This window comes from Adelges cooleyi, unplaced genomic scaffold (assembly GCF_023614345.1).
Source record: "Adelges cooleyi isolate 19-005CV unplaced genomic scaffold, UGA_ACOO_1.1 ACOO_flye_CR_arks_rails_tigmint_CR_PRNA_381, whole genome shotgun sequence".
NCBI classification, from domain to species: domain Eukaryota; kingdom Metazoa; phylum Arthropoda; class Insecta; order Hemiptera; family Adelgidae; genus Adelges; species Adelges cooleyi.
In genome coordinates this window covers 339,663-359,650 of record NW_026096058.1, presented here as the reverse complement: position 1 = coordinate 359,650, position 19,988 = coordinate 339,663, and the positions used below count along the sequence as shown (strand labels likewise).

At 33.8% G+C, this 19,988-nt stretch overlaps 1 protein-coding gene across 2 annotated transcripts; it reads right to left on the bottom strand.

The window, feature by feature from the left end:
• Positions 1-461: 461 nt before the first annotated feature.
• Positions 462-19,970, bottom strand: LOC126841385 (mediator of RNA polymerase II transcription subunit 13). Of its 2 annotated transcripts, XM_050577835.1 has the most exons (24): positions 19,637-19,970; positions 10,405-10,771; positions 10,255-10,339; positions 10,081-10,164; positions 9,848-10,005; positions 9,618-9,779; positions 9,037-9,150; positions 8,730-8,955; positions 8,502-8,627; positions 7,088-7,718; positions 6,817-6,999; positions 6,376-6,507; positions 6,043-6,312; positions 5,774-5,979; positions 5,044-5,525; positions 4,642-4,982; positions 3,434-4,540; positions 3,164-3,355; positions 2,794-3,095; positions 2,558-2,700; positions 2,213-2,493; positions 1,770-2,147; positions 1,413-1,705; positions 462-1,340 (listed from the first exon to the last, which is right to left on the bottom strand). In XM_050577835.1, the coding sequence occupies exons 1-24, from the start codon at positions 19,703-19,705 to the stop codon at positions 1,208-1,210; spliced, it is 6,465 nt and encodes a 2,154-aa protein (XP_050433792.1). In that variant the 5' UTR covers positions 19,706-19,970; the 3' UTR covers positions 462-1,207. The 2 variants fall into 2 exon arrangements, with proteins under 2 accessions (XP_050433792.1, XP_050433794.1); XM_050577837.1 differs by lacking the exon at positions 8,502-8,627 and having other exon boundaries at positions 19,637-19,969.
• Positions 19,971-19,988: the final 18 nt, after the last annotated feature.

The window sequence follows — 19,988 nt, the reverse complement described above, 5'->3', positions numbered from 1 at the left end:
TGATCAATTCAATTAAGTAACTATTTGTTAGTATTTTGCATGTATAGCTAAGAAACAAAAGGATTACAATAAAAAACTCATTTTATTTTTTTAACGTTTTAATGGAATAACATTAACATTGCCTGCGTACAAGTTATTATTATTTTTCATATATCATAAATATTCACAATAATATCATTAAAAACCGCCTGTATTCCATTGTTGTTTTGTACAATATTTAATATGTGTATTACAATATTTCATTGTAATATTAATAAACAATTAATATTACATTTTTACATTCTACTAAAACTGTACAAAACGAAAAAAATTATATTTATATAATTATATTAATTAATTGCATTATTATTATTATAATTATTCGAAAAAGTTAATGTATTGACTTTAGATCCAATAAATATATAATTTGTTCGAATTGGCTACACAGGATTTTTAAAAATTAAAACTTTTTTTTTGGTCAAGATAATTAATTAATATTTTTACATGTATAGTTAATAAAATATATTTATACATAATTATGTATGTGTACAAATGTACACTTTATTTATGATAATAATAATAATAATAATAATAATAATAATTATGAACGATAATAAACCAAAATATGTTTATAAATATACATATACAAGTAGCCCGATTAAATCGGGAAGGGGGAAGGTAAATAAAAAGCTCAAAAATTATAAAGCCAGACATTAAACAACAACAGTCACAAATCAATGTGACTAAAATTGACATTTACTAAAAAAATTTATAATAATTTAAAATGATAAAAAAGGTGAAATAAATTATATTATACAAAAAGAATAAACTTAAATAATATGAACAACCATTAAAACGACACAATATTTTATGGTAACTCGTTCCTTGACAACTTGAACATAAATTGTCATTAAATTTTTTTTTAAATGTATCAAGAATAATATTATTATTAATTACATTCACAATTTACCTATAACATACTGTAATAAAATAAAATTGCCCTAAAAAATTTTCTAACCATTGGTACCTACTGTTTATTATGCGATTTATTTTAGTTTTGTCTAAACTAAAAAAAAGTGTCCAGTTATTTATAATTATTTTGGTTTTCAAATAAAGCTAAAAATGTACATAAGAAAATATCACCTTATTGATCTAAAAATTAGATGAAATTATAAAGGAAACGTTTGGCGAAAATTAGCTAAGTTAATTCAGAAAAAATATGTTAACGTCATATAAGTGCATTCATAGTATGGTACAGCTGCATTAGCACTTGCATGTGAATTGGCAAACATGACATTCGATCACGTGTGTTTGAATCTAAAGATAGCCAGGATAATGCATTGTAACCTTCCAAAACATATCTTTAACAAAACACATTAATCAGATTATTAAAAAAATTATATCATAAATAGCAACCTTATTTTTGAAATTACCTTAAGACATCTGTGGTGTATTGAGAATCTAGAGGATGAGCTGAAACTGCAGATGTTGGATGCAGAAGATCTGCAGCAGCTGGGTCTGCATTGTTTGGCAGCTGTACAGTATGCATGTGTAATGCACTTTTCAGGAATGCTGGACTGCATTTTTCAATATCTGGTGCACACGATGCCCAGAACCATGAAGGCATCCGACCAGTTGGTGCAGTTGACACTAAATATCCCAGAGCTAACGGTTGTTGAAGTAATGCTCCAACTTCTTCATGACTGTCCAAACAACTACCTCCATTCTACAAAAAAAAATTGTAACTAAAATAACATCAAACGAACAACAGCTATTTTAGTTTGTCTTACCCTGTATGATGAACCACAATTGAAAGGACTGCAAGGTTGTGAAGATGGTGGACTACCGGGTTGAGAAGAACAATCACCTCTAGCTCCCATCAATCCTCGTCCCATTCCCATCGACCCACCTAATGATCCAGAACCCATTCCACCTCCCATTACGTTTCCACTTGGTCCGCCTAAGCCACCAGATACTCCACCACTAGGAAGACCCAAGCTTGTGTTTCCAACTGCGTCACTGTCATTCCACGTGGTGAATATATCATTAAAGTCACCCATATCTTCCATGCCCTCAGGCATATCTTCTTCATTAAATGCACTAAACAATTCGTCATCTTTGAGTTCTGGGCCATTGATTTGTTGTTCTTGGAAGGCAGTTTGTGATGACTATAACATAAATGTAACATTCATTGTAATCAATGTATAATTAACAAAGTAATAAATAGAAATACCTGGGTTGTTGCCGATGTTGGAAATACTAATATGTGAGTGGCTGAAACATCTCTAGGTGTAGATAGTTGACAAGCAACCGATGCTTGGCTGAAGCGTTCATCGGGTGTGAACTGATCAGGCATTAATCTCAGAGAAGAGTCGGGTTCCAAAGAAACCAAACAAGCACTTACTACGGATGGTACATCAGATTTCTGATATAAAAGACTACACTGGCCACACGATTCTTTTAAGTGGCGTGAGGCCTTCAATAAAGCTTTACGACTCAATAACCAAGACCAGCCTAATTTATACAAACATTAGTTAAACAAATGTAATTGATTAATTTTAATATATAATTAAATTACCTTTAAGTTCGCCATGACCAATTCTACCAACTCGTCCTACAACTAAACGCCAAGGTGTTACACTTTGACTCATAACACCCAAAATAAACTCCATTAATTTTTGTAATCCAATTCTTCGAGCTGGAGATTTTCTCCGCCTACTTCTGTTAAAAAATAAAAAATGTTATTTAATAGTATTCATAATAACAAACAATATTTAACAACCAGATACTCAAAATGAAAACATATAATATTACCTATTGGGTACATATATATTTATTGTAGCAGTCTCTAACAAAATGCCCTGTTCATCCGTTGCTGTTGCTAATATCCATCTTTGGTCCTCAGATATACAATAACTAGCATAAAGCACTGAACACTGTTGATCAGTTCCTGAAGGTGTTCCATTTCCATTAGGTCCACCGAGGATTGACAAACTATCACCACCAGCACTATTATCTCCAGCTATACTACTATCCGCCCTACCAGTTTTGTTATTCCTATAACCAGCTAAAATAAATGGCGGAGTGTATGCTTTATAAGCGGTTCGATTTTTTTCCTGTAAAATTATATGAAAAATTGTATTTAGTTTATTACTATACATAAATTAAAAAAACCAATACTAACATCTTTATTCTTTAAAAACAGTTCAGTCATGGCTGCTGTACCAAATCCAGTAAGAGCTTTAATATTGGATGTATGGGTTAAGAAACGTCTACATTGGCTAAACACAGACAAAGCCAAAGTTTTCATGTTATCACTCATTTTTAAATGATCTGAAGATCGACCAAGTTCGAGTACACTTTCCAAAGATATTAACTGAAAAAAAAAAATTAAATTGAACATTATGTATATAAAAAAACAATAGAACTGCTAAAATATATAAAAAATAATTACCTGAACAGATATATTTGAGCGAATAGCCTCTGGTAATGTTGCTAATACAGTATTATAACATCGTAGAAGACCATGACAGGCGATTCTTGCTAGATTACTACTGTCTTTGCCAATAGAAAATGGTTCAACGAGATAAATAACAATAGCTGGCACTTCACTTTCATCATCGTCACAATGGCTATTATCCCCACTACTGTTAAAACTTTTATCGGCTTGAGATCCAGAACATGATTCATCTGCTCCTTCACTTTTTGGCGTGGGAGCACGATCAGTAGATAAAGGTGATTCAGCCGAGTTGGGAGTCATTGATGCTGGTGGAGGCATTGGTGAAGGTGGAGGTCTTGGTACACTGATACCTTCAGGTGGATCTAATAAAGTTTTATCCATGGAAAATTGAGATAGTTGTGGTGCTAAATAATGACGACAAACTTGGGCATATAGTTTCAACATTGATGATTGGTGATTTTCACCTAGCATTGTAAACCATTCATCCACAGGCTCTTTAGCAAGCTTAGCAGCAGCTGATTTACCAACTCTAAGAATGCCATCTCGTAACACTTTGGTAATTGGACAATGGCGACCTAATCGATTAATTTCATAAGCTGCACTTAGTTCCTTAAAGAAAGATCTTGTTTTTTGCAAAATAAATTCGTTGTCTGGACTGACCACTATGTACGCCACGTCTCGGGAATAAGAAAAAGGTTCTAGTAATAATTTATCCCAATAGTGAAGAGCTAAAGGCGCAACGGCCAGCCAATCCTTATCATGTCCAACAAGTATTGGAGGAATTGGTTGTGGTTCACATCTATCTTCAGTACCTCGGCCAGCTAATCGATGGAATTGACGCCATGTTAAAGGTCCAGTTACTGTATAAGGCTCCCACAGTCGTGACGCTACACTTCTCTTTTGAATAGCTTCCTGCAAAATTGGCTGTAAGGTTCTCATAACCCGTATGAGTTGTCTACTATTACGTGGTCCGGATGCTTGACTATAAGCCCATTTATGAACAGGTGGTGAGTTATTATTTAAAGGTGGCAATGGTTGTTGGTGATGACCTGGCCAACGATGATGCTCAACTTGCCAATGGTTATTCATTCCACCTTCCAACTAGGGGGAAAAAAAAAAAGATGTTTAATAACATTAATAAATAATAATAACATTAAAACGGTATGATAACATAAATAAATCAAAGTTATGTGTACACTAACTTTTGCTAATCTTCCTTGTTCAAGAGCTAATAAAGCAACTTGATTCGTGTCGGTGAATTCTAACATATTAACTAATGTTGTCTGTGGTGGATTACATATAGGATATTTTGCTGCCGCTCTTACTAGCGAATTGCACGGACTATAAACTACAGCTGCACATTGTTCCCTCACTAACTCTAAAACTTCAGGATTCATGGAATTTTCATCAACACGTACTGGGATATCTTCAACTAGACCAGTTATTTCAGCTTCATCTTCTGGAAATAGTCCAGATTTATGAGAGAGACGGCGATTGACTACAGCACTAAAACCACAACTACATCGTATTCCATCTTCGTCGCCTATACAAAATAAAAACAAATTAAACATTTCATGTATACAAATATAATGTTTGTTAGTTACCAGGCATTCCAACAGACATATGATGCTGTTGATATTGAGATGAATAACCATTTGGTGTCAAAGTGTGAGTAAGATAAACTGCAGCATCAGTACCCCTGATATTGCCAACTACTTTTGGACCAGCATTACACACACACAATGTGCAACTGTCAAAGTTGTGATCCCGGAAGACATTTAATAATGAGTCAGTTAATAAAACAATCACCACTATAGAGTTTGCTTCAGGCACAGGTGGTGACATGCTAGCTGATGTAACATTCATGTTGTGATGTTGAGAAATAGCTGGACTATATGGGGGTGGAGGCACTTGTTGGTGTTGCATTTGCTGCGACGGAGGTCTATGATGATATTGATTCCCTCCACCAGGCCAGGGTGTGCTATGAGGAGATGGACTCATCATCATCGGATGATGGTAATGACTATTACGATTCATATTAGGCACCAAGTTGTTATTAGCTGAAGATGCTGGTGGCGGCACCATTCTAAAATTAAAATAGATCCATTAATCCATTTATATTCATCCATAAATAAGGTAATAACATTTAAACCTTTGAGGAACAAATTAAGAATACACAGATGATACTTCAGGAACGAATTAGAAATGGAAAATCTTTTTTTTTTTGGAGTTGTGTTCATAAATAAATATATATCTTGTTTTCCAAACTCATATTATAATGTAGTAAATCTAGTACATTCAAGGATTGTCGGTTTAAATACTTTCAGTACTTACTGTGTTGGTTTTTCAGGTTGAGGTGTATGATGTTGAATTTGTGAAGGGTGTGATGAATGATAAACAAATGAAGAAGGTTTATACACACAATTGGAAGGAAGTACTAATGGTGGTAAATTTTGGCTTGGAAGATTTGTGAGTGGTGCATATTTTGAAGAACCAACCATCTTGGCTATGGCTGGCGGTTTGTAAACATATGACCAATCCTAAAAATAAAATGTATTTATTTATTTCACTGCTTAAAATATATAATAAAAATACACACTTACATCTATGTGATCGTGTTGAGGACTCCCCATGTACGAATTCTGGTAGTTACGAGGAGGAAGCAGATCTATGTCAGGACATGGAGATGCTATTGGATTATGTTCTAATGATGGAGGTGTTGGAAACATTTTGACTAACTCCTCAGGCCTCAAAACACCGCCACCACCAGTTCCTCCTCCACTACCTCGAGGTGGCCTCACTAAAAGTGTTGTCAAGCCGCTACCGATACAATCATCAGGTTTATTGGAACCAGGAGGTGTTTGCATTTGCAACTGTTTAAATAACGGTATGATGAAATATAATAATAAATTAATTGTATGTAACTGAATACTTACAGCTGCTACAGCTTCATCACTAGACAAATCATCAGAAGTATCAAACATATGATCGAGGTCTCTCATACTATCCCCAGTACATCGGTTACCATTCATTAATGTAGAATCATATTCTTTTTTAACATCTTCTTGCTATAATATTAAAGCCCAAAAATATTAATATTAGTGTCATTACATGTTAGAACATAAATTCTACAATAATCATTTTATACTTCTTTCTCTAAGCTGCCATCTTAATAATTTCTAACTAGACTAGTAATTTAACACATTTAACTAAAATTTTTCAATTAATCAACACTTGAAACATTTGTACACATCATCACCAAGCATAAAATTGTTTTTCATTTTATTTTACTATCACCCTTAATGACATCATACATTTTTTTAAACTTAATTTAAGTAAAAAAATTTGTAGAAATGTGTTTAGATAAATGATATTACCTTTATCATGGAAGTACTATGTTTATTATAATCATTTACAGCCATCACATTGTTGCTAGAATGAGCACCACTCTCCTCATCAAAGTCGTAGGGGTCTGATCGACCACTTTTAAACCTTAAAGCATTATTTTTCATATCTTCAAAACTGCCAAAATGTGTCGTGTCATTTTCTGTTGGTTCCACCTTATTAGGAAATAAAATAAAGACATTACGAAAATTAAAATTTTAGTACATACATATTTTAAACAAAATATCATATTATTAGAATTACTGGAAGAATAGGTAAACTGGTGTCTCTTCTAATGTAAACTTGTGGAGGAGAGGCAGGATTTTCTATACAATTATTTATCCTTGAGACTGGTTCATCTTTTGGGATTGTTGGTTTAAATTTCTTCACTGGATGGTACAACCAAGCATCCATGGTAGAGTAATCATACAACAGTTTGGACGGCATAAGTTCATCTTCAACTAGGTTTGCCTCATAATCTTTCGATAAAAGCTGTGGCCGCTTCAGAGTTATATAGGTACTTAAACTCTGAGCTTGCGACTGAGGAACTGGTGTTAAAGTTGCTGTTGGTGTAGTTGCTGGAACACTTACGACACTGCTTACTGGAGCAGGAGTACCGGCATTGCTTTCTCGTCCAGATTTATTTGGCTCTTGACTAGCAGGAGCTGAAGTTGGATATGGTGAGAAAACTTGATTAGTAACCGATGACACAGACTTAGGCTGGAAGTCAACTGATGATGGAGTAATTGGAATTTTTTCATCATGTGGGCTCAACGTTGGCGGAGGAATGGATAATGGAGCTGGTTGACCAGCAGATGGAGGAGTTGGTACCGAAGACAAAGGTGGAACAGAGTCAAGGCCACAAGGACTATCTGGGGGGCCAACTCTTGTAGACCTAAAAAATAGACATAAATGACAACAATTAATATACATTATAATTTAAAAACCATATTAATGTGTAAATTTAAAAAAAGAATACGAGGATAAACCCCATTTGATTAAATAAAAATATAATGGTTCATGCAATATCTTAAAAATAAATCAACATCCAACACCACCACCATTGCATGCCAAAGATGTCATCATATAACCAAATTGTTACAATATAACTAATAATGCTTATATGATAACAATTAATGAAACATTAGAATTTAAAAAAACATTCTGTTAATAAGCCACTTGTTTGATTTAACAAAATTTTTGAGATGAATCAATATTTACAATTTTGTTTTAAGTTTATGATTTACAATATTTATAGGCTACTCTTAAGTCTTCAAACAATTTTTAAATTCTAACTGGTATTTTTAAAAAACATAGTGTTTTATTCGGTATCTTCTAAGTAATCCTCAAATTAATTCTCTACAAACTTTTGAGATCACTCTTGAATTTATTCAAATATTCAAAGATACGTTTTAATAAAACACCCATATTTTAAAATATGTATATTATACTTATTATTACTCTACACAAATTATTTTTTTAAGTGAAGTATTTTAGTGAAAATTAATATTAATCAGTATTCTATTCCTTAACACTTAAACTAATAAAGAACGAAAATAATTTTTAATTTCTTAAAACTTTTACAGTTAAAGGTTAGTTCTTAACATAAACCTTTACACTATAGGTAATTTTAGTAACATCACATCACCACCCAAGCGTCTCATTTATAGACACAAACCTGAGGGTGGCATTGTTTGCATCGGGTGGCAGCTGCTGAATGACGCAACTATCAGGGAGGGGAGTGCGTCTATGGAACGTTGTGCCGATTGGCTGTGGCTGGTGCTTGGAACTTGTTTTTCTACACCTGTAAACAGCCGGCCGGATAACAAATGCCGATCGACTTCCAAAGCGCCCAAAAACACACACGCCACACTTAAACATTTTCATACACAATAACAAATCTTACCTTGTACAGGAACACGTGAGTTTTTGTAATGGATCAGACAAATGCCATTGGCCTAAAGTTGGGGACCCTGGTCTGGACGGCGGGTTTTGTTCAGTATGTAGTGGCCCAAGAACACAATCTTGCCATGTCCTTTCAGGTATTGCTGTTGTTGTATTATCCAAAGCATAAACCATTGTGTTGGGATGATGTTGATGTTTAGGAGGCAATAGTTGTGTTTTAATTGATGCTAAAGTATCAAATTATTAACACATATTATACATAGCAATATACTGAGAAGTAAAATTTATAACAAAATTAATATTATTACGTTGTTGTTGAGATGTTGTTTGATGTGTATTAGGATTTTTATGTAATTCAGCAGTGCTGTCATCTAAATCAGTAACTAATACATAACACGAAGGATATCTCATTTTGACCCCGCCTAAAAACAAATGATAATAAATAAAATTAGTTTTTCCCTCGAAGTAAAAACATTGGATCATGAATATGTTTTATGGTATTTTTATTGTAATTTTAATGTTTATATTCATGGTGCTTGCCTCCTCTCCTCACTTCTTTTTTCCACCATTACCCACCTTCTCTTTGTCACATTTTCCCTTTCCTCTCCCTTATCTTACCCTTCCCTTCCTTTTCCGTATTAACTTTTCTCCTTCACTCAAATTCCCCCCTAACTTTTATTCTTCTCTACCACTCTTGGTGTCACAAATCCAGGTTAGGTTAAGCTAGATGTTAAATCAAACTTATGATATGTGTGGTGTGACGCAAATTTTTGACAAACCCCCAGCCATAAACATATTTATGTTAATAATTAAAATAAAGTACCTATTAATTTAAAAATATTTCATACTTATCTAAAACAATATTATTTGAGAAAATTGGAAAACTTACCAACTAACACTTCTACAACAGAAGGTAATTCATTTGGACCATTATTGTTCACAACGGGGTAAAAATGACTCCATTCATCCATCATACGACTGGTTTCGGCATCCATATTTTTAAATACATGGCCAGTCAGTGATCCCGCAAGGCCGAATGGTGCAAGCATTACTGTGTAAATTATTTTTTATATAAATTATTATTTTCTACTATTAAATTAACAAACCGATAAAACATACCTTGAATATTTGTTCCATTAGGAGACTGACATGAAGCTTGTGTTAAATGTTCTTTTGATAATGTACGAACAACCGAATGTTGCCTTACATCAATGCTAGCACAAACCGTACTTTCGCCATGGACGAAAAATGCGAAAGAAAATGATAAGTGACTTGAACTAAAAATAACATAAAATAATATTACTAACATTGAAACCAATAGAAAAAAAAAAGACTTCATCTATGATGATTACCAAGAGTCATCTAATTTTTCAGATGATGAATAAGGTTGCACAAACCATTTCCCCAGCCGCACAAAATCTCTAGATAGTAAACATCTAAAATAATATAATAAAATTAATATTACAGTAAGAATAACAATATAAACACAAATATTTATAAATGAATAATACTTTTTTTATATTTACCTTTCAATTAAGTTGTGGAGGGCTTTGAATAAAAGAGAACGGCATTCATAAGACAAACCACTTTCCCATGATCCATTATCTCCTTCTAAAAATATGATTATTATAAATAAATTTAGATAAATATATTTATACACAAATATGTCTTTATACCATTATGTAAGAGCTGTTGAGAAACTAGTCCAGTCAGATCGGGTTCTTCACCATACCAAAATATCCACAACTCTTTGGAAGCTTTCAAAGAAAGTGCAGGTGGGAGTGCAGGTAATGGAGTTGGTGGCGTAGGAACCAAAGGGTCAAGCGATGTTTGTTGAGAGTTGCCTTGTGGAAGTGAGACCCGTCTCCAAACAGCTAGCATATCGTTGGTTAAACATCGCGTATAGCTGGATAGTACCGGGTCCTCAAGTACAGAACCACAGGTATTGTTTCCACTACCAGGTCCGCCTCCCCAGTCAGGAGGTCCTTCTGGACCAGCTGAGCAGTGTACAAATTTACGCCATTTTATACCGCACAGGTCAGTCTATAGTAAACAAATAAAAAAACAATAAATTAATACATATCATAGTTGCTAAATTACAGTCTAAATTTTTAACGATAAAAAGGTGAATGTCATTATTATATATTTTTTTTTTAAAGTAATTTTTATAATACTAATTGTTGTACCCTATAAAACATGTCATTGTATGAAATACCTAAATGTTTAAAAAATGTGTTTACCTTATTATGAAAGTAAGTCAAAATAAATAAATAAATGTTAGGAGGATATGAGTGAGCATTAATAAAAGGACCTACCTAACCATCCCTCCGCATATTTGCACATAAAAAAGGAAACTTAACTCGTTGTTAAGTCTACATATATATATAAATACATATTTAATAATAATAAAAACGAAAAAAGTATAAAATATTGTCATTTTTAGTTTAAACACATAAGGTGTTTCAGCAATATACACTGAGGAATTATAAATCTTTAAAAAATCTTAATCAAACAGAGTTTTTTTAAGAAATATCAGTACCTATTTTATAATTAAAAAAAAAAAAATATATAGTATACAGTCAATATTAACTGAATGTAAATGCATTAAAATAAACAACACAAATCTAATTGACTCCAGAAGAATTATTACTGGAAGCTTGTACTCATTTTGTTATTATAGGTTTCATTAAATAATTAATTCTATTTTACTGACAATGAACAAGACAGTTGTTATTAATAAACAAAATATAAGGGCTGAAGTTTAAAAACAAGATGAAAAAATCAGATAAAAAATAACAAAATAAACCCATTTGTCTGATAATGGATAGTGTTACATGTAAGGACATAATATCTTAAGTTTAATGTTGTAGGTGTCTGTAGAAATTTCTTCGTCAAAGCTTAAATATAATATTATCTCAAATGATACCAGAAATACCTAAAACCTAAAAAAGAATATTACCGTAACCATAATCAATAGGTATTTATAACCCGAATAAATAATAACCCTAACCCAAATAAATCATTCTGGTTCAAAGCCCTGATATAGACCCTTTAGGACTTAAATTTTTGGCATAATACGAAACATTTACTTGGTATGAGCATAAAACAACAACCTCGTTTTATTTGGGAGCCGAGTGGAGGAGTCTAATCAACTCAATATTGTGGCCTCGGTAGTTTAAGGACATGGTGGTGGTTAATTCAACCAGAAAGTGCATGCTTATAGTTGGGTTTTATAATTCGAAAGGGACAATGATAAGGATGAACGTGCAGTAGCACCGTCTAAATAATAGGAAAATATGTTAATTGATGTGGTTAAAACAAGAAACGAGTACCACTAGCAAAGAAAAATTTCGACCCGGTCATTATACATCAATATCTAATTATATAATATATTGACAATGTACGAGGGAGTGTATTTTTGTGGTGAAAACGAAAATGAATGTGGTCGCGTGTGGACAAGAGGGGTGTGTTATCGACTATGCATCCTTGTCTTCCCAATGGACCTACACCGCCGGCCACCGCCACCACCGCGTGTTGGGCGAAATCAATATCCGCCGCCGCCACCGCTGCCGCCGGTGGTCGAGGCGACCCTGTGGCGTCACGCCGACATACCTCTGTGCTTAACGGAACTCCAGTGGTACTACAATGGGACACAGTGTGATTACCTTATTCCAAATTCTGAGTACAAAGCACTACCATCAACTAGACGGATATTAAATGTGTTTTGTAAATAGAGCGCGCGATGCAGCAAGCATAGATAATCGCGGTCCCGCCAATTGACCAGAAGATCAATTATATTATCGTGTGCTTACCGTTAAGTAGAGGCCACTAGTGGTCTGTTATGGACACCGCGGCATATACCATAACAACGTGCGTTTCCACGCATTCCAGTGGGTGCCAAAATGGGGGCGCGCGCAAACACAAAATACACTAGTGTGGAACACAGGCGACAACACCATCCCTACTAATATACCTTCTTTTCGATTGGAAAATCTTATTTTTATAATCAATCGAGCGCTAATTTTATATAAAAAAAATGCTTGATTATGGACTGACTAAATATTATATGTGTAATATAATATAAACTATTAAGCGCATAGACTCAAAATGAAAATATACACACAAAATAGGCTGTTTACAAATTCATCGAGTGTTTATAGTCTGAGTAATTCAAAACACAAAAAGAGACCGGGTAGGTAAATAATATTACAACTCCCATCATAGTGTATGAATGAAAGTTCTAGATATCCGAGAAGGTTTGAAGCAAACGAGTTGTTCCAGAAGTGCACGGGAAGAAGACACCGTTACCCTAGGCGGCTATGGTAAGAGCAAGAGGGCGGGCGGTGGCAACTGCCGGCCGGTGTTAATAACCTGAATGATGTGCCGCCGATTATTCCTCCACCCACATACGGTCACCCACGGAGATGGATACTACTTTAAGGTCGTCTACGCTCCCCTTATGGGAAAACACGACCGATTACATAAAAAAAAAATATATATACATATATTATATAAAAGGATTGAAGGAATGCGTTATTTTGTATTAGCCGTATATATTTAGTATTATAAAAACTAAAAATGTAAACTCCATACCCAACGATATCACTGTATAAAAAAAAGGGCGAGCGCATTATACAAGAAATAAAAAAGTTGTGACCTCGTTTACCACCTCACTACCTCCCTTACTCAATTTAAATACGGTTCGTGTAACCCAACGTTGTTTTCATATTTTGTATACCAATCATATTATATTTACAACTAATACCAAATAAACAAAAATAAGTGGAAACGTTTACAGTGTTACGGAGAAAGACAAGTCCGGTCTGTTTATTATAAAGTATTCCAATTTTTTGATAACCACTGCACGCGTCCGGTTGTTACGGTACGCGGAATTACAGAGGTGTCGGGGATCCCCACCACCAAAGCCACGACACAACAATACGATCAAAAGAAACTGCATGTAAATCCTACGGCGTAACGACACCGGCCGAAGTGAAAGAGGTCGGTGCCGGTCGGATTTTTGCGCAAGACGATCGCCGACCGTGACCGAACGCGGCAACGTCGCCCCCCGTCCGCCCACCGTTATATCTGCCATCGCGGCGTTTTCCCATGGTGTCCGCACGATGGCAGCCTCGTCGAACCGAAAAGAACATCTGCCGGTGTAATACGAGGGAACGTGTATAACACCGCATTATATACATATAGAAATAATAAACATACGAGTAAGCGGCTACGATAAACGCGCTGACGCCGTCGGGGTGGCACCAACTTGGCTTCCCTCCCCTTTAACCCACCACCCAAAAAACATCCAAGACCGCCGTCGCGAAGGTGCACCTATATGTATAGCCCGTACCAATCTATTGACTGTCAGCGAAAAACAAAAAAATTAACGATAAATATACATAATATACTAATTATAAATGTAACCCATTTTTGGCACACTTAACGTTCGATTTATATATTCACGCTTGACGGTCCGAGAATATCTAACGGTCTACCGACGACCGCCAGTCGCCACTTTTTTCTAAGTCAGTTGATGACGGAGTAGCGGTTTAAGAATTAAATAAATACCTCGGAAAGGGCGGCGGCGATAGCCCGACGATTAAAAACACAAATATTACCATTGTCAAGGACACAGGTATTTTTCGTTACCCTCTCCTTTACTCGTTTCGACAGAATTATTATTCCCGTCGTACAAAAAAAAAAAGCCGTTTTGGCGGCAAATAAAGGGTGGTAAAAGCGAGTCCGTAGTGCCCCGCATATTACAATAAGACCACCATCGCTGTAGCCATCGAAAGAGCACCGACGATGGCGACAATACGAAGGTCACAACCCTAAACTAAATCTAATTTTTAAAAACGACAGCGAACTTGAGATGAAAAAAATATAAATTTAGAACGACTCTCATCGTGTAATTATTATTAATATTATGCAACTATTATTAAAACAAACCGATGGCCATGTGGCAGACGCGCTGCGATTAGAGTAGTAAGGGGGGAGGGGGGCACTATTACGGTATAAACTTTGGAAAATGAGCAGAGGGGCACACGTGAATGACGGTGATTTTACACACTTCTAATGAGATTAATATAATTGGTGGTGGCGCAGCGTCGGTGGTAGTGGTCGCGGCCGTAGTAACTATAATACGTGTGGAGGTTGTGTACAACGAGACGACGGCGATGATCGGGGTATCCGGGAAAAGCGACAACAATGCGATAATATTGACAAACCTGTTAAGCGTTATAAAATTGGTAATGATAATAATAATAACAACAACAATAACGAAATTACGGTCAAAATACTATGAATGTTATGTATACAATACAAATAAACTATGTCGCCGAAACTCAAAAGACGGCGACACCTAGGTTTAGTTTAAGAGCTCATGAGATGTATTGCAATAATATTGTAAATATTTGTCAATAATATTTATTATAGAAATAGTGATAATATATGTCGGACACGCGATAGAGAATCCGTACGGCGGAAGTGAGGGGAAAAAATCAATATTATTCAACCGATGATGAACACAAATACACCTCAACTACGTTTTCAAACAAAAAAAAAATCTTAATAAATCGGATAACAACGGCGACGATTGAAACAGTTTTTTTTGGGAAACCCTGAACGAGTTTTAAAAGCGTATAGGAGGGCATTGCCTCTTCTGCAAATATGAACGAATTTTACGACCGATTTTGTGATGACGAATTATTTGAGAAAGTGATTATTGGTCGAGCATTGATATTTTAAAGGCTAAAATTGGTTCAATTGTCATTTTTAGGCAATATATATATATATACATGCATATATAAAAATCTTAAAAAATATTGAAATACATTCGCTTATCTACATGCGCACGTGTGAAAAGTTTGTTGATAGAAATAACAAGTTATTAACAACACAAAAATAATTGAGATTATAAACATCTGAACGAATTATTGATAGCAGCAGCTGACGGAGTATCAAAGATAAAAATATGTGAATAGAATATTTATTGTATAGGTTGGCTAACGTAAATCATATTATTTACCTAATTTATTAAAAAAAATTATACCTATTTTTTTAAATAAAAAAAAATAGAATTTTAAGTTGAAAAATTCTCACTTGGTTAATGTTACATTTGTTATAAGCTTTACAAATATACTGCTAGTTATTAAATGTTGAGGTAGCGTTAGGAGTGAATAGCCAGACAACCGAAACAAAAAGGCTAGCCAACCATAGATGTAACCCTTGGGCTTTATGCCAGCTAAACAAAAAAGTCAACATGTGTAAATGGTATGCAATGTCATATAAGAAATTGTAAAACAAATGTATTATGTCTTTCTAATAGCAACACAATAATAAAATGGTATAAATATAATACATTACTAATATATAACCATGGGTGCAGTTTCAGGGGTAGCTACATACCTAACATCATACTTGATTGTATGAAATAAATATCAATCTTAAAAACTTTTAATATACAATTTATAGCCGTTTTAAGATTTTGAGTAGACATAACACCCTAATAAATTGTGTCTCTGTATTAAATAAAATATATAAAGTTGACAAGATCAAAAAAAAAATCTGACTAAATTTGTTTTCTAAATCAAATAAAAAATACAGGATATGATACAATAAGAATAAAACACTAATAAACTATAATGTAACCATTTATTACATTGAATCATTTAACTTAAAAGTTTTACTTTAGAATTTATATTTTTATTAATAGATATGTGATTTACTATTCCTTATATTAATTTTTTAATTTTAACTTAGTTTTACATTTTTTAATAATTCTATTTAAAAAATAACTATTAACATTGGGTGTAATAAGATTGTCATTTTGTTAAAAATGTAATTAATATGACATCTATTGCAACAATATTATACCTGAAAAAGCCAGTTAAGGTAAAAAAATGTGTTTGAAAACCTAAAATAGTGTCTCAATCACCGGCCGTTCAGGTTCCCAGGCAGTATAGGTATTATGTGTATACCTCGTCATTGTAACAAAACATAAAATGCAGGGGTTGTGGATAGTTTTAAAAGACTAACAAGAACCTCTATTAGTAAAACGGGCACTTGAAACCAACTGCCAGGTTATTCATAAGAATTAACTTTTTTTTTTTAATTTAAAGAAGTCCCAACTATAATTTATAACTGCTTGTGCACTTATAGGTAACCCCTAGGTTAGGGGTAGAAAAATGCTTTTTAACAATGAGCCAGAACTAAACACTTTTATGCAGACACGCGATGTACATATGAATACCACTGAATGAAAATACATCTATGTTTAAGATATAAGTCACAACTTTCAAACAAAACAATTTTATAAGTAAAAAAGATAGAAGACAATTTTTTTTATCATTATTTAAAGGCGCATTTAGTTACAAGCATAAACATTCATTAACACTTATGTTCATACAAGTGAACTGAGCGAGCAAAATATTGAAGTGCGCCTGTCAGTGTTTTTGATTGTGAGTTAAATAAAAGAAATTACGATTAATTGTATCAAAAAATATATTAAAACACAAAGTAAATATTTTTAAGCATATGTGATTTTTTAGTTCTAAGAAAAACTCTTTTCAGTTTTATTTTCAATAAAAAATATTGTATCGAAGCTAAAAATAAATAAATGAGTTGGTAATTATTATGTGATAAGTACATTTATTGATATATTATTCGAAAAAGAAAAATTATTTTAAAGCAAATACTAAAAAAGTCATTATTACTATAGTTATTATTTTTAACAGATTCAGCGCCACAGCAGACACCGATGCTTTTTAAATGTTTTTTTAATGTTGTACTTATAATTTTAACTTACTATCTGGTTAGGTTAGGTTAATATTACTTATCAGGTTTCAGACTAATGATCACCAAATTAAATTTACAATGGACACCAGTGTCCACTAGCACTGAATCTCTTAAGACATACTTTTTGACATATCGTACAACCAAAAACAGTTCAAAGTAAACTATTTTATTTATGGTAAACTATGTTTAACCCGTAATAATGATATAATTTATATTTATTCTATGATTAAATATTTTTAGACTATAGACAGATTCTGTATATCAATGACAATCACAAGAAGTTTTTATACTAGGAAAATGTATGAACAAACTGCATCTTAAGAATTTTTTTGTATTACCATTAATTTTTAAATATACTGATAAGTGATGGTGTACACAAAATGGAGACCAATTTTATGCGTCATCAACAGAGGTACACTCGTCTTGGTTTATCGATTGGCGGATGGTAAACTATGACAAAGGTACCTCTGCTGATGGCAGGAATCCCACATAAAATCAGTCATCGTTCTTATGCATAGCACTGCTTATTTGTATATTTTAAAATCAACGATACTGTACAGGTAGGTATAACCATTTATTTTGATTTCCCGTTAAACGATAGAAAGTAATAGTTTTAACTTATTTTCAGTTACTCAATGACATCGTTATTCTATATTTGTATACAGTTGAGAACTACTAAATTTATCTTATACCTACGTTTTAAAAAGCGGACTGTATTTTTATGTTAATTTTTTTTATAATATAATATATTATAAAAATATGAATTTTTTTACTATGTTAATTTAAACTCTATGACTATAGCTTATACGTGTTTAAAATTAATTTTTTTCTAGCCCTCCTTTTTTCATTCCTATATTTGCCCCTGCATCCAACATAAAAAAATAATTAAGTTCAAATAGGTAGACTAACCAACATTCCCATACTATAGTGTAATATAGACCATGGGTATTTTTTGTTTTTTTAACATATATTTTAGAATTAGAAAATAGAATGATGAGGTTTTAATTGTATAACTGATTTGACGAATAGATTGTCTTTTAATAACTGCAAATTTTACTGTATTGTTATGTTATAGAGATACAAATGTTATCTTTGTTTACATATTATGATGGGCGATATTTAATTGAAGTCTAGTTTAAATCAAGTTAATACAGATAAAAAAATACTGGAACTTTGTAAGTGCATCCCTCGTTAGGCTAGCTATATTTTCTGTGAACTAAGTAGGGATGGGATTTTCAAAATCCAAATTTACCAAAAAACAATAGGCACAACAAACTCTAGGTCTTGAAAAATTTCAAAATGTCTAAATAGATAAAATGTAACAAAATTTGTTTAGGAACAAGAAGTAAAGAAAAATATATCAAGTTAAATGTGTTGAGTGTGAAATTTATCAATGTTCTTATTAAGTTTTTTTTGTAAATGTTTTAAGTAAAAAAATATATTTCAATGAGTACATATATGAAACTAGAATATATATATATATAGCTTTATACAGCAAGAATAATATTTTTTTGTTAAAAATCCAGATTTTAATGGTTCTATCTCTAATGCGAGGGTAACTAGGAAGAAATTGTTACTGATTTTATTATGCAGTATTTGTTTTTGTGGATTGCAATATAGGTATGTAAGAAATACTTATACAGCCTATATCGTACTCTTGAATTTGTCGATATAAAAGTTTACGTAAACATTGTTAATGAAGTTGATAAGTGTGTGTTTTGTAAATAGGTCAAATTGCTCGAGTGAAAATTTTGAAACTGGCTGGTGTTCGGAATTGAGCCAAACATAACAGTCACAAGGAAACAACGGCTGATTCGTTTATTCGACCAACAGCACACTGAGCAACTAGTTGGTGAAAGCTAACAGTCAGACCACAACAAAAATGTAAACAACCAGCCGTGACATATTTAAAACCTAATCCACATCGAGTGTACACTTTGAAAGTTAACTGCGAAGGGACTCGACTAGTAGTGGCTTTAGTGGGATCCCCACAGACCGCCGATAGTATCACAGTAGATAAGGGATGGACCCTGTGCAGAGGCTACCCTTAAGGGTTTTAGTGGCCCCTCTGTAGGTACTTAGCTAGTATTGTTGTAAGAGCGTACTAACCAGGGCAAAGAAGTTGGTATGACAGTCCTCCAAGCTGGCGCCGTTGGTCTGATGGCTGGCGTGAGTCATTTTTCATTGGACATTTCGCCCGGTACGACGACGACGACGTCTTGGACGTCACACAAACACCACCGTTGAGGAGCCGGCGGACCGCGGGCACCACGAAGACGCGGAACACGCGAAACAATTTCGGCCGAACGACGGACTTGCGTTAATACGTACGGACATAATCACAGGCCGGAAACGCGACAATCATGATCCGAGGCGCCCGGAGCTGCGTTGTTGTTCATGTTCGACGACGGCGAGTCGCGTAAAATGGCGGACACACCAACACATACACTCGCGCATCTCG

What these genes read in the sequence shown, in the direction of transcription:
- LOC126841385 (XM_050577835.1), bottom strand. Translation starts at nt 19,705, where the DNA reads ATGACTCACGCCAGCCATCAGACCAACGGCGCCAGCTTGGAGGACTGT. An exon ending in CCAGTTTACCTATTCTTCCA is followed by an intron (nt 7,000 to 7,087) that starts GTAATTCTAATA and finishes TTTCCTAATAAG; the next exon opens with GTGGAACCAACAGAAAATGA. An exon ending in CAACATCGGCAACAACCCAG is followed by an intron (nt 2,148 to 2,212) that starts GTATTTCTATTT and finishes TTTATGTTATAG; the next exon opens with TCATCACAAACTGCCTTCCA.